This window comes from Harpia harpyja, chromosome 5 (genome assembly GCF_026419915.1).
Source record: "Harpia harpyja isolate bHarHar1 chromosome 5, bHarHar1 primary haplotype, whole genome shotgun sequence".
NCBI lineage: Eukaryota > Metazoa > Chordata > Aves > Accipitriformes > Accipitridae > Harpia > Harpia harpyja.
The window spans coordinates 28,964,701-28,980,439 of record NC_068944.1 but is presented as its reverse complement, the minus strand read 5'-3'; the positions used below and the strand labels follow the sequence as shown (position 1 = coordinate 28,980,439).

The 15,739-nt window shown below is 43.1% G+C and overlaps 1 protein-coding gene across 5 annotated transcripts in view; it reads left to right on the top strand.

Annotated features, from left to right (window-relative positions):
- Nucleotides 1-15,739, top strand: part of KCTD1 (potassium channel tetramerization domain containing 1) — a 106,590-nt gene that overhangs the window by 80,584 nt on the left and 10,267 nt on the right. For all 5 annotated transcript variants that reach the window (XM_052788174.1, XM_052788173.1, XM_052788175.1 and 2 more), the window contains exon 3: nucleotides 15,102-15,246. In XM_052788174.1, coding sequence (XP_052644134.1) covers nucleotides 15,102-15,246 — 145 coding nt within the window. The remainder of the gene's footprint in view (nucleotides 1-15,101; nucleotides 15,247-15,739) is intronic.

Genomic DNA, 15,739 nt, shown 5'->3' with positions numbered 1-15,739 from the left:
GGGTGAAAAGGATGCTACTGGAAGTCACTGCTTGTCTGGTATCATTACAAGGCACAAAGCATTGGTTTGAAAATAGAAACAGCTGGTATGGCTGTGACTTTCAATTGCATTTAGCCTCCATGTGGGTCACTTTATTTCCTATTAAAATGGAAAGTAGCTAAATCAGAGGTGTGAGTCCTCCTTCCTTCTCTTTACTAATGAAGTCCTGAAAACATGACAAACATGAAGGGCCCTAGGAGTCATGAAGAACATATAATAGGCTTCTGTACCATGCAAAAAGCATAAAGCCGATAGTGTAGTTCTCATTCAAAGAAGAAAAATTAGTCATGTTGTTCTCCAAACCTGTCCCTGAGCCTGCAGAAGCTCTGCCGGGGCGTGCTGGGCTGTTACCGATTGGGACAGCTTGGCTGCGACTCCTCTGGGAGTGTTTTTTCCAAGGGCCCTTTCTGTTGCTATGAAGGACCACAGGAAGGACTCCATCCCTTGGCCTCGCGTGCCTGAATATTTTTCTTCGCAGTGTGCTTCCGCTGGGTAAGGTAAGTGGTTATGAAAGTTTTATCAGCCAGAAATTGCATAGGCTTCAGACAGAACAAAATAAATGGGGTGAGGTCCCGAAAAAAAAAGTGTCAGTGAAATCTAGTCCTGATAAAGGTCAAGTTTGTTGTAGCACATTGCTGATTAACTGTACGTCTGAAATGAGGGCACATCCATCATATAGCAGAGAGAGTTTATTTTCCTCGTCACTGTCCTAATATTATTATGCCTTAGTAACAGAACACTTGTGGTGGCATGGCAGGGCGGTGAGGGAGCGGGGTGGGAGGGCGGGTAGCACAGGGGAGAGCCGGTCCCCCCCGGTACCAAGTGACTCCACACGGTTCAGCCAGCAGGAATGCATTCCTGTGGCTTTCCCTGCTTCAGAGGTTGAGGTGAAACTCCTTCTTTGTCTTGTCTAAGTGTCCGGTGATAATAAATAATAAGCCAGTGATGCACTCCCAAAATTAGATGTGGAATTTAATTTTGCCCGTGTTCACAGACTCTAAGGAGCAAACATGTCTTGTCTGACTTTGATCCTGCAAAGAAGCCTGAGCTGCTATCCGTAGTCATATACTGGCTGTTTCTGTACCCCTCAGTATTGTTTAGCTGAGGATCTTCCAGCCCTTGAAGCACAGTGGAGAAATACCCCTTCGTTTTGACAGTCTGTTGTGAGGCTCAAGTCTTAGTCAACACTTCTCACTGACCCCTGTAGAGCCATCACTAACTGCCTTTGCACTGCTGGCGTAGAAGTGGCAGACTCCTTCCTTCCTTACAGCAGTGTAAATCCCTGGGGCACATCCCTGCCAGAGGACTTCTAACATCAAAGCAGGCAGGTAGCGGCTGGTGGCAATTAGAGGCAGCAAAGATCACTTGTGTACTTGTGCTGCTGCTGCCCACCGCAGCTGCAGCTCTCTCTGGGTGGGCTGCTGGATGCAGGGATAGAGTGGGTCTTATGGGCCCAGCTGATGAGCAGTAGGGCTTGGGGCAAGCATCTGACAGGGGCAGCTGCAAGCCAATCTCAGTCCTCTTGCTGCTTTTCTATTGACTGTATTGCTGCAGTATCAGTGGTAATATCCCAGAGCCCAATCTGACCTCCAGTGCCTTCTCCCTCCTGTTAAAACCCATCATGAAGCTGGTGCTCAGCAGCTGGTTCTCTGCCTCCTGTTTTACAGCTGGGCACGCGGGTCCATTTCGCCTTCTGTGATTTTTTTTTGGTAGGCATCTTGTGGTATACACTGGGGAAAGAAAAGTTGTGCAATAGTGAGTGGCCAAGGACTGCACTGTAGGTTTCTATGACAGGACTGCTTGGTTAATGCAAATAAATACATATTTTTGTGCATGTGGTGGTTAGCAAGAGAATATAGTTTGGTGGTCTGGCTTCATGGTCAGAGTTCGTTGTTTTAAGACATTATCTTTCTCCAGACTCCTTCCTTTCATTGTGCTAATTGGCTTCTGCCTGCCTCTAAAGAAGTAGGTTTTTATGAAGGTAATGGAAAATAATCGGAATCATCCCATAGCCCCAAACTGTTTGTTACAACACTGGTGGCTTCTGGAGAGGCACGGCTTTGAGGAAACAGCGCAGTTCTTGATTACCCCAATCATTTTCAGGCTTCTGAACCATTCGATAATGTGGTTCTGCAGATCTCCTGTAAAGATAGTAGAAAACAATTATATCTATGCCTTGTGGTGATGCAAGAAAAAAAAATCAGAAATCTACCAAAACACCTGGATTTCTGCTAAATTAAAATTTTATTACATTCAGATACAGAACAAAAAGTATCAGTATTAAGCAGCTACACAAGCGGAGGGGGTAATGCAAGGTGGTTGTAACATGTTGTATTTTCAGCAAGCACAGAGAGGAGGAGAACTTTTTGAAACAGTTTTCTGTCCCTGAAAATGCCTGTATTGGAACTTGCATTATTCTAAAAAAACTGTAGCTTTGAAATTCAGGATTTTTCTCGCTAAAGCATCAGCTTTTTTCTTCTTGTTGGTAAGGGAGTCATAGCCTTTTGGCATACATACCTGCGTTGGTTGTCGATCAGTTTTTTTGCAGTATTAGTGCAAGCTGCAACTTAATCTACTGATACGAGAGTTGTGCAGTGGTACCAGTGTCTGGGGACAAGGACAGATGCGGTATGGAAAGACCTGAAGGCAATGGCTTCCCCCCTACACCCTCATTTTAATCCAAGTGTAGTTAAATTTGGTTGTGTCTTTTTAGAGAAAGGCTTCAAAGTTAAGTGAACGAAATAATGAAAACGTACAAACTCAAGCAGTAGTCTGCTCCATGATCAACATCTTTCTGCTAGTTTAAAAGCAGTGCTCAGCTTGGTACGCAACTTCTTGTTTATTAGCAGCCTGGAATTGCCACAGGGAAATTTTGGCTGTTGGGTTGTGCTGGTTTCTACCAGGAAGATGCAAGACATGTATCCTCACTACTGTAAATCCTCCAGACTGATGGAGTTATGCTTATTTGCCTGTTTCTCCACAGATCGTTTCCCACTTGTTTGCCTGCGTTCAGAATTTATGAGTTGCTACGTGACAGAGCTGTCGTAATTTTTCAGCTGCAGGATTGCCCGTGCAGCGGTGCATGAGGCGTACACAGAATGAGATCCAGTCCCGTGTAGGTGGGCTGGGCTGCTTGCCCTCCATAGGTGTCTGTGTCTGTCCATTCGCTGCAGCTTGATCCTAGAGTCAGCTCGCTTCAACACCCTGCTAAAACACTTGAGGCTGACTGCCTGCATTCAGGAAATGGGGATCCTAACACACTTGCAGTATAATATGACTTTGGATGACACTCATCTGTATTTCCTCTGGTAAAGCTGCATCTCAGGAAGAAGCTAAGAACAGTCAGCTCCTCTGTGTGAGGGTAACCTGAGTTGCAGGATAAAATAGCGCTTAAATTAAAAACGTTACAAAGTCCTACGCATTTTAGGAGCCCTACAAACTATTGCTCACAATTCCCTATCATATAAATTTGTTATTTTTTATTTAATAAAGCCTGATTTTCTATTGAAATGAGTATCTAGGAAGAATAGCATTAGACTTTGTTTAATATAAGGATTTCGGTACAGTTAGTTTCTGGTCATTTTGTGAGTGGGATATGCTCGCCTCAACACAGGCAGCTAGTGCCCATGCACAGTTCCTGCCTGGACTCCTGTGGCTGCTCCAGGAGAGAACAAGTCTGCAGTAGTGTGCGTTCCTGTGCCATCCCTCAGCCCTTCGGGAGTCCCAGAGATGCCCTAGAGCATCTCGAGTGGTACCAGACACCTGTATTTAGGCAGCTGAATCACATCCTGGCTGTTGCGTATTAAAGGCACCATGATGTAACATTTAGTTTTGTCATGTGGTATTTTTGAGGATTTCACTGGCTGCAATTATAGTGTCTGTTTTCACATATGTGGATTAATTATTCCTTATGCCACTATTTGTGGGGCTATATTGCTTCTGTGCTGTGTATCTCAGTTCTCTTCCTTTCTTCTCTCTCTACCTCCTCCACAGAAATACATCTGACATACTGTTAGGTTTGGTATGGCTGCAGGGGTGATTATACCATGACAGCATCTAATTTAATAAACAATAAAGCCGCTGGTTTGTGTATGTAAAGTTTGTCAATGGAAATAATGTTATCTGTGTGTTTTTTATCACCCCCACCACCAGCAGAATGTGCAGGTGTGGCTTTGGCATTTCTAACCTATGCATTAAGCACTACTTATTGCTCAGAGCCACTGTCTAAGCTGTTTTAGGTGGACTTTCCTGTCCTCTTAACTGATTAGTGCACAGGTTTTGTGTGAACTGATTTGGTTAATGGTGTGATTTTCCTAGTTACTGAAATGCTTAAATCATTTCAACCTCTAGCATGGAAGCAGTTAAACATGTAAATGTATGGAAATGAGTTATACGGGTATAAACACGTCTCTCTGTAGGCACATGTGTGTGTCCACACTAGGAATCACAGCAATGTAATTGTAATGTATATAAGTTAGAGTTAATCAAAACAAGAGCAGTGTACAGACCTGTGTTTCTCATAGTAAATTCTGTGCTTGTAACACCCACATCTTCGTTGCCTCTGTTGTGTACACTCTCATGCTATCTGGATTGCCTTTCTCAAAGAATTTATAATCTAGGACATTAGCCTGGAAATACCATTTTCGGTCTAGGTGGAGGAATCTGTGAGCAGGTGAACTAAGTAGTAAAGCAAAACACAAATGTTTGAGAGAAGTATAATAAATGTGTTATTGTGTAGCTGGCCTTGCAGCTTCTTTCATTGCAAATAAAGTCAGCTTTATAGGAAAAGAACATTATTAGGGCAGCCAGGGCAACCTTAGTTTGTTATCTTCATGGTGTATGTGTACTAATACCATCTCCAATACATGATTGCCTGCTGCTGTGCACAGAGAAATGTGGTGCTTAATTACTAAACAGGTCATCAGCATCTCCTGTTCCTCCTCAGTTCAGCACGTGTCCTTGGGCTGTATTTTCTGTGTATTATTCAAGTCCTGCTCTGAAGAGTCAGTCTTGCATGCTTTCTTTGCAGCATTCCTTAGTCTAGTACTTTCTTGCTTCACAAAATGTAAGGCAGGCATCCTTAGTGGTAGCATCGTGCAGGAAATCTGGCACATGCTTGGACAGAGTTCATTTCTCCAGGGCAGCCCCCATCTGCCTTGCCTGTGTTCCCTTCCTGCAAGCCCTTCCTCATCCATTAGACCTTCTCCTACTCCTCCAACAGATGAAGCAGGGGTCCCGTGGGCAACTCTCTGCTATGCTGTACAACCCTGGCTTATCCCCAGCTTGCATGCTGAATTGAGGGTGCTGTGGGAAAACAGTAGGTCATTAAAGACCGAGTCTAAAGTGTTTTCATGGAGAGGGAGATTTGCAAATGAAAGCTGCAGGAGCATCTCTAATATCTGACATATCTTAACTTGTGAAGCTTGTTTTGACTACCTTCATAACGTTCTTTATATGTGGGGGTTTTTTCCTTTGTCTATTCTTGTAGGCCTTTAAAAAAGCAGGCTGAACATCCTTTCCATCTTCCCTCGCAAATTTGTCCTGTGACAGTCCGAGCCCAAGTTCAGCAGCAGGGTTGAAACCTGTTAATCTGTTTTACAGGCTTCTGCTGCACAAGCTACCAGTAGCGAATTGTTGTCCTCTGCGTGAACTGCACTCGAGAAGGATGTTATGAACTTTGCAAGTGACTTGCATGGGTATTTATTGAGAACAGAGGAGCGAGGATGTTTGGGAATACTTTATTCCGTTCTGGGCTCTGGAGGACAGTGTTTTCTGGGGCCACAGGCTCACCACAGTTAACAGCTAAAGGTTTTAGAAGCACATTCTCTCTCTGAATTTTATTCATTAATGAGAAGCTTTTACTTAGGCTTTAATGTGGAAGTTGCTGCTTTCTCTCTTGAGAAGCAGTCCCCGTAGGATCCCCTGTACAGCACGCAGAGGTTAGTTGTACAGTCTCTTGGCTTTACGGGCTGCAATACAGGAGGAGTTTGTGCAGCTCTTGCAAAGGGAAGGGCAAGTGTGTTCTTGTCCTGTCTATGGAAACATGTTGTCCTTTCTCTTAGAGGAGGCAGCAGTTAACAAAACAACATAGACAGGATTTCTGGCCAAGTAGTCAGAGTTGTGAAGATCTTGGAAAGCTCGATTCATTATGGTTTCATTGCAATGATTGTCGCTTACAGGGGCACAGGCTCCAGGCATACAAAGTGTGATGCCTGGTTCCCAAAGTAACATCCTGGAAGGGGGCAGAGTTAGTGATATCATAGCAGTTCTTACATAGCATATACATGCTTAACTGGGATATCTGTTGGTTTTGGATGCAGAACTCATTTTGCTGCTACTTTTCTAAGGGATTTCATGGAGAATCTCCGAGTGTTTCCTAATTTCCAGTGATTTGTATGTGGAATTTTGATGCTGAGTCTTCTCAAGGGTACAGAGGAAATACTGAGAGCTAATAGTGGTTTGAATGAAATTCATGAAAGCTGAGGGGCAAACTTGATGTATGAAGGAATACCTCAAAGAATTTCCCCCATTCTGAGGGTTTTTTGTTGGTTGGGCGGGTTTTTTTTCAACATCCAGATTTTTGAAAGGGAAATGGCTCTGGCAGCTTTTTCTAAGTTGCTTTAACAGTGTTCTGTCTTTGTGGAATCTGCATTTACAGGTTTGTTGATAGGGATTTAAAGATGGGTATTGCTAACATGTCTTTTTTAAGAAACATTGACAGGCTTAAAGGAGAGTGGGTTGGAGCTAATATATTTTTGCTTTTTATTTAAACATGATCCTGAGACACAAGTTCTACTTTTTTACATTGCTGCCTGTGAAGGGGTTCAGTGTTCTGAATATATAGATTATCATGGCCTTTAGGATGTTGTGCATCCACCGGTTTAGCTACTTTCTGGCTCTTGGTATTGAATGATAAACACTCTGGTTCTGCTCCTACCCTCCATTATCTGTACTCACAGCAAACCTGACCATCTTAAACATGATTAAAATATAATTCAAAAGTTATTAGCTAATTATGACGCAAAGTACTTAATTTGCCATTGCACCTAATAACTTAAAGGTACTCCTGATAACTTGGTAATAACCGTATCATAAGCAAAAGGACACGGTTGCTACTAACTTAATAGGCAGCTTCCCTCAAGATAAAACATAAATAACATACCTCAATGAAATTGGATTCAAGCTTAGTAAAATTATCTTGGCAAGCAATGAGAATATTTGTTAATTTTTCTGTGAAATGTTATCATTGCCAAGAAAACTTGGTTACAAAAAACAGAGATGGAAAAAGTATTTGCATGAATAATTGATTTAACATTTCATTGGTTTAAATTATTTTAGGAAAAGTGGTTTTGATATGCTCTGGAAAACTAAAAAGTTTTTAAGTACTTATTTGCAAGATACCAAACACTGGAGGAGATGTGGGGCTTAAAGGCTTGCGGTCTGCTCTTCTGTATATCCAGTGCGTGAGCGAGCCTGAAAAAAAAGAGCAAGGAGAGATGGTATTGTAAAGCAGAAAATACCGGTGGTCAAGCTGCAGCTATGGAGCAGCAGGCGTGCAGGTGGGCCATTGCATGTAGCTGCTCATTGCCTGATGTCCTCACGAATGGCTGAAGCAAAATGCTTCTCGTGATGAGAGAGGACGGCGGCAGGTATCTGCAGCCTCTTCTCCTGCTCCCAGTCTCCTTACCTTGGCATGCGGGGTGGGTCAGTCAGAGAGCCAGCCAGCCAGTCGGAGAGGTGTCTCAGGGTCCTCGAGGGAGACAGGGGCTGCGGTACTGCTCTGTAGATGGTGGTTTAGCTGAAGGAACAGCCTATTTGGGGACTGCAAGACTTAAGCTTTCTGGAGACAGGTCTGTATGGTAGCAAAAGGGCTTGAGGGAGCGCTTGGTCTTATCTCTTCCTCCTTACATTTAATTGAAGGTTTCGTGTCCATGAGTCTCAGGAATTCCTTGGCACAGGAATTGTTCCTGTGAGGGTCAGGGATAGACGCGATGTCTTGGGAAGTGTCAGCAACTTCGGTGTCTGCCAGATGGAGGAACCTCACTTTGTCAACAGTGATGGGGATTGTGGGGATGAGGATCCTGGTTTGGGGTGGGGGAACAGCTGGAGAGCAGAGGACAGACCCGTCTCAGCCACATGTGAAGCGTGTAACGCAACCTAGAGGTTCAGGAGGTTTGGCTGCCACGGTATTGGAATTGCTTTTAAAACACTTACCTGCCCAGCCTTGTGTGAAAAGGTGCAGATTTGGGCTGCAGCCTGTTCCTCTTATCTGTCTGTATCTCTTTGGTATACCAGAGCAGAGAGAGAAGGTATATGGTAAACAGAAACTCCTTGGCCCATCATCCGCAGCTGGGCATCATGCTCTCCTGGCCTCACCCTTGCTGCCTGCTGTTGTGCGATGTGGGAGATGGTTTCCATCTGCCCACATATATAGCTTTCTGGCCGTGAGTCACCAGCTCTTGACATCCCATCCCAACTATTTATTCCTTTCTTTTCTAAAATGTCAGCATTTCTACAAGAGCCATTTGGGTCCGGGTGGATGATGGTCCTGAGTTTGCGAATGGGGGTTGAGCGTGCTGGGAGAAGGCTGTGACAGAGCCTGTGTTTTTTGGCCTACTTCTGTTGGACATTCGGGCACCCTGCACCCACCGTAAGGCTGTCAACCAGTGTGTTATGTACATCAGGGGAGTTACTGTATTAGCTCTGTTTTGTAGTGTAATTACTACTTCCGGTGTGAATCTCCTAGGTAGGTAGATCACCTGTTTAGCGGGAAAAATACAGGTTTTATTTTTCTTGGAAAAACTTCCTTTTCAGGTAAACAGAGATTAGGGTGTTGCTACTGACTTCTGGACCCTTAGCCATCCATTTTTTAATTCACCCCAATGTTTCCTGTGACCCACATACCCTCTTTTGTTCACCTGTCATTTAGTTACACGTCTCATCATCTCCACGCTCATCTGCAGCGTAGAAAGCCGGAGTTCGCTGTAGTATAAGTAGCATTCCTGCAACATGACTACACGGTGCACTACGTGGTGTTGTGCAATGTATTCTTTTCCAGTTAATGTGTCAGTTTGTCCGTGTGGGTTAGATCCAGTGACTGTTAGTTCATTTTGCAATATGTCTGATTTGCTTTCATCTCTGCTCCTGGTGCTGCCTCTGATCAGGCAGGTTATAGCAGATCCCATGCTTTGGGTTTTTTTTTTTTTTCTCTGATGCATTCCCTGATGATACCACCTCACTCATCATTTCATATCCTTCCCATCTGTTCCTCACATGCTTTACTCGGCATTTAAGACTATTCACCACTTCTTGTCTATCTCAATTTCTTCTAAATGTTTTATTAGCCCTCTGAGCTTGCCCTTACCTTTTCTTTCGCTTCCATGCTCAAATAACAATCTTGATCTCCATGTAAATGATTCAGTTCTTTAATCTTTAGCAAATATTTCCACAAAGGTTTGACATCCTTCTACTCAGTATCAGGGATTTATCTGTTCTTTAAAGTGCCACGTAACATTGTCTTTTAACTTTCATAAGAACTGGTGTTTCAATACATCCTCCTGTAGATCCTTCTTGCTCTGCCATTTTGGCTCCTATATCTTTTCTATAGAAGGTTTAATGAGATTTTAGGTTTTAATACATTTTTCCCCTGTTGCCTTTGCTTTATAATCATTGTATTCATGCCTCTTCTGATAACGTAGGAACTGTCTGTGCCAAGGAATTCCTGAGACTCATGGACATGAAACCTTAAATTAAATGTAAGGAGGAAGAGATAAGAACAAATTATAATAGCACTGAGAGCAAGAGATTACAACAGAGTATTTGGTTAAAATGCGGTTTTCATAATATATATTCCTGAAAATTGCAAATGTGTTCTGTTATGTTTATGAGCCAACTTTTGTTATGCAGAGTTATAAAGATTGCTAGGTATTCAGTCACTGTGGATCCAAATGATGTGAGGTATTCAGAAAAGAAGAGCAGGCTGTTACTGTTAAAGTGGTCCTCTGAAAAAAGAATAGAAACGTCATCCTTCTCCAGTTGGATAGGATAGCATTTCTCCCTGGTGTGGATACCTCTTCAAATGTACTAGCTTCTAGGGGACAGTGCAAAATTATATAATTTAGACGTACAAGAAAGTAAAATTAAATAGCCATGAGATGAGCATACTATTAAGCAGATCTAATTTATAATGGGCTCTTATGCAAATTGCCTTTGAGCACTTAGTTAAAGAAAATGAAAAGAAATTAATAAGGACAACGTGGACTAAGAAGTCACAGAGGAAAAAAAAAGAGTGAAAGCCTATTCCAGCTCGCTCTCTGCACACCCCAGAGTGTTAAACAAGCATTCCCATTAGCCACATAAATATAATGATGTGATAGTAAAACTTGCATTCACTTACCCTTTCAAGGGCCAACCCCCTACTCACTTTGCCACAGTGGCTCCAACCAGGTGAGTAAGATTTCAACTAAAATCCTTTTTCTTTGCCTTGTAATTCATTATTGGAGGGAGACAGATGCGTTTTCATGAGTGCTTAGCCCCTTGCCAGCCACTGAATATCTGACCTCAGTGGAGTCCCAGGCAGCTACTTGCCTCACCGTTAGCATGGGATTGCAGGTGCCAGGGCATCTCTGATGCTCCTCCTGCTGCACAGTTCCCTCTGCCCGGTTATTAAAAGGGCTTCACACCAGAAGTTCTCCCTTTTTGTTCTGCGAAAGACACAGAGAGCGGGGAAAGCGGACAGCTTAGAACTGTTGAAAATAGTTTATTGCAAAAGATTTTCAGTTAGTTTTGAGTTCATAGTGTCCTCTGATAAAGATGATAATATGAGAGATAATATACTGAATATATGTAATAATAAGGAATCTATATTTTCTCAGAGAAAAAAAGTTTATTTCTACCTTAGTTTGAAAGTAATGCAATATTCTGCATGCTTGCAAACATCAAGGCTTGCAGCTTTTCCATGTTCCTTGTATCCCTTCGATTACAGAAGTGAAGAATTTTATCTCTGTCCACTGAAGCCACTAAAACAATCTGCAGAACCGTGTCAGTTTTCTTAAGTGTTAAGAAAGTTGTGCAATAGTTGACTTGTTTAATTAATATTGGCCATCTTGTTCCTAATTGTTGCTGCTTTCCCAAATTCTTGACTGAGGCAGACTATCCTAAAGGGAAGTCTTTCTCTTTATGTGTATAATATATATATATAAATATTTATACATGGGGAAAGCAAGGTTATAAACACTTACACTATGTATACAGTTTTGCTGCAGACTGAGTATATTTTTATACTTGACAAACAGGACTTGTTTCTGAAGAATTTGAAAAATCCTGTAAGCAATGTCATCTTCTTATGCTAGCTTTTTTGGTCTAGAAACACTGCTATGGGAGTGCTGGTCTGTGGGGACTAGGATCCCTACAGTATTTTATGGAAGTAAAATATTGATCTCTTCCATATCCAGTTGTTTTCTGCCCACTAAAACCAGGCTTGTGGCTGTACCTGTTTCATGTCCTTAAAGTAAAACCAAATTATCTGGCAGAAGCTGAGTTTTCCACTGGTGATATTTTCAACCCTTGAAGCATTCGATTTCTGACAGTGGAACATGATACTTAAAGCCATAGACATTAATTATTACCCATTGGAGGTCGCACTTTCAACCCATGGGACATTAATTTTCCTGATACACAGAAAATTCCAGCCTGTTAGTTTTAATTAAATATTTCAGAAGTACATTTTCTTGTAAATGGACTACAGTTTCTTATCCTTTACCCTTGATATTTGGCTAATTCTGCATATAATTATCAGCTTATTTTGCAAGCCTCCTTCAAAGCACTTTCCTGTTTGGAAATCCATTCAGCTCTTACATATTTGTAATTTAAAAAAAAAAAAAAAGTTATCTTTGCCAGTCATTGGCCAACATCGTCAAGAAGATGAGGAAAAACATCTTTCAGGTTTTCTTGGGAAGTGAAATTTTAATAAACGTGACTTAACGGTTCCTTTTTCGTGCCAGTGGATTGACGTCTGTGAAGCATTTATGATTGCATTGTGAGACCAAGCAGGAGTGACAGCCGGAGCTATGGGTGACCGGGAGGGTGGTTACTCAAATCATGTTGTATAGAAAAGTTGCCAAGCGAGGCACGGCAGAGAGCTTGCCGCTCTGCTTCCAGGAACCCAGGAGTACAGGGGGAGGCTGGAGGGTGAAGGCGTTGGTCGTTTCCCAAATCCTGGCATAGCCCAGTCTCCTCTCCTGATGGGTGTAGCAAATGCAGCTTAGGAGAATGACCGTGCCACCAGATTTGGGTCCCCTATTATCTCAAGTCTTTCCCCGGAGGCCATGTGAAGGAAGCTGGAATCTACATTTTTCCATCTGAAAAGGAAAAAGGCTTTAATTTTGTTTACAGAAGTCTTTCTGCTGGGGGTCTACCCTTCCAAAGCTGTTTTAACATGTGAAAGTGCAGTTGTGTATTGCAAAGGGACCCTGGGGGCGGATGCCAGGGGAATTGGGACTTTGCAATTCCTTGGGTTTTTTGCACTAAGACAGCGCTTTCTGTTAACTCTTCCAGCCCAGACCCAACGGCTTTCAGGTCCCAGGTAGCACTCCTGATGGTTGTGCACTCTTGTCAGCATTATGGTTTTGTCAGAAGGCTCCATCCTCTGATACTATCTTGTTATTCTCCTAAACAATTAATAAAATGAAGACAAAAAGCCTAGAGGTTTAAAATATGTAATTATAGTAGTAATTTAGAACTAGGAAAATGCTGCAGAAACCAATTACCATTATACATTTCAATAATGACTGGCTTGGCCAAATATATATGTTTTGTGTGTGATTTCCATGATAGATTCCAAGACAACATGCTTAAGTATAGGGGAAAATTAATTCTAAATGCTGAGTGTATCCATATTAGACATAAATGTTGCTCATCCACCTAGTGAACAGGAACCTGTATTATATGGCCTGTCACAGCTTACATTTTGAGCAGCAGGGCAGGCAGTAACAAGTATCCGAGGAAGAAAGCTTGAATTGTTCTAAGGGATGGCTTTGAAAAAAATATTTTGTACCCGATCATCCTGCAAAATATATTTAATTCCTTATACATTACAGATTTCATGCGACTTGAATTGATTCAGGCATTTCCTACAGAATTGTAAATGGCCTGTTGAGGTTAATGGCATTTTATTTCCTTCCTGATCTTCATCTCTCCCACCTGGTGAGAAAGAATAGATGAGACTTGTAGTCTGTTCTCAGCTTATTACCGGGTGTACTGCCGAGGTCCCTGCTGCAGGCACAGACATCCCTTCAAACTCCATTTGGGTTGGCTGTGCCACTTTCGAAGGGAGGGTGTATGGCTGTGGGTGTGAAGTGGCGTGAGGTCACCTGCAGCCCTGTCCCTCTCCAGTTCCCCGAGACCCCGCTGCAAGCCCTGCTGCCTCCCCGTCTTTGGTAACCGCTTCTGTCTTTTGCCTCTTGACCCTTTCCTGGCAATCCCCTTCTGCTGCCTGATGGATGGGGGTGTCTCTCAGCCTGGGATATGCTCCATGCAGCCGGGAGGGCTGATCACCTCTGAGTTTTTAGTGGTTTTTTTTTTCTACTGGTGTGGGGAATGGTTGCTTCTTCACTTCTTGTAAAACAAAAATAGTGTGCCATGACTGTTTGTTGTGCTCGCTCTATCCTTTTCATGGGAAGACAGACCTGTACCTTACCTACGCCACAAACTGAGTGTGATCAGGAAATAGAAGTGCCTGTTGGTCCCCTAGCTCCATGCTGATGCCCAGTGATACTACTGTATGCTCTTTAGTAACCTGCAGAGGTTTACTGTGCTGGTTCCCAAAACAGATTGGTTATACTGGGACAAAAACTACATATGAATGAGCCCTTTCATTAAGATAATGAAAACGCAGTATCTGCAGAATGTAACAGGTTGTGACAAGGCTCTGAAATCGCGTCCCAAGTTGTCGGCAGTATTTCACACGGAGCGTCTGTGTGACGTATTGCAAGGGAGCTATTTTGAGACCATTTTGTTTACAGTTCTGGTGTTGGAAAGAATCAAAAAGTACTTCCACATTGCACATGCAGACGTATAAACAGGCACACAAAATCAAACCTACCAGTTACTCCTGCCAATTTCATTGGGAAACTGCGAGTGACTCAGGAGCATTTTGCAAACTCCCTGGTGCAGAAACACAACGTGTATTTCATGTTACACTGGCAGGATTTTTCTTCAGAGTTTTCAGCCCTTCCTGTTGCTGTAACAAAAGCAGGTTTGTGGGGCACACGTCTAGAAAACGTGTGTGTGCCCAGCGGTTGATGTTGCAAGACCTGTTGGCTGACGGAGGCTCTCTAGGTGGCTGTGTGGTTCTGGTGGTGGGTGGGTGGTCTCTGTCAAAACTGAAGGTTTTTTCCTGATTATTTTAGTGTGTGCTAATTGATACCTCCCACAAACAGTTAATCGTTACCTCACATTGAAATGTTATAACCTTTGTATTCCCAGCTTCTTATTCCCACAATTTGCTGCCCCCTCAGTTGTGCCTGTTCAAGTGCTGGTTGAAGTAAATGGCATCCAAAAAATGAACTGGGTTTAAAACCAAACAAAACCCAAGCAAAGAACCAAAAAAACCCATTTCCCAAGTGCAATTTCCAAACTAAATCAGGTTTGCCGTGCAGTCCCCCGGAAAGCAGAATGAAGTCAATCAAGGGGGTTGGTGCATCTGGGGGGGATGGCATCTGCTGATGGGGACTATTGAGAGAGATGTCCAAAATCATCAAAGGGGTGTCGTATCATGAGACATGGATTTGGGCAGCAAGGCTGGTGTGAGAGGCTCCTGCCCCAGCTGCTTCCCCCTCCACCTCCTCAGCAGAGCTGTGCTACTTAAAATTTTCTGAAGCCGTGCTGGAAAACACCCAGCTTAAATCATGGTTTGAAACCAACCCTTTTCTTATGAAGTACAACTGCAAAGCTGCTTCCTTCGGTGAAGTCAGCGCAGGGGGTTTTACAGCATCGGGCCATTCGAGTGGCTGCTGAGCCAAGCCTGGTCTGACCCTGCCGCTTGCCTCTTGTTTCCTCTCCAGAATCGGCCGGCTTTTCGATGGCACAGAGCCCATTGTCCTCGACAGTCTCAAGCAGCATTATTTCATTGACAGAGATGGGCAGATGTTCAGATATATCTTGAACTTTTTAAGGACATCGAAACTCCTCATTCCTGATGATTTCAAGGTGAGATTTCAAGGGACTTGGGTGTTTTGCATGTACCTTGGTAAAGCAGGTATCCGGCGTGTAGTCAAAACAGAGCTTTAGACAGTGGGGGGGCTTGTAGGGTATGGGGTTTGATTTTAGGTACGTGGCAAAAGTAAGCATGGGGTTGCTAAAGTGGCATCTGTCAGCCTTTCCTAGAGTGGCATCAATATTAAATTTCCCCCTCCTGGCTATAGCATAATGGAGCAACCTTGTCATGTTTGATCTAGGGAAATTAAATATCGTAGGATCCTGATGGAGGCAGAAAGGATGTTACAATCTGGAACCGACTGCTCGTGAGCTTTTCTGATTACTTGTCCTCTCATCCACTTTTATGCTTCCCCTCTGATTGCAGCAGCTCCAGCTTCCAGTCCCATGCTGAAATTCAGAGAACGGTGTGGGAATCACAGTATTGACAAAATAAACTGCACACATGGTAATATTTGAGCATTACGTCATCGACTATTTTCTCCCT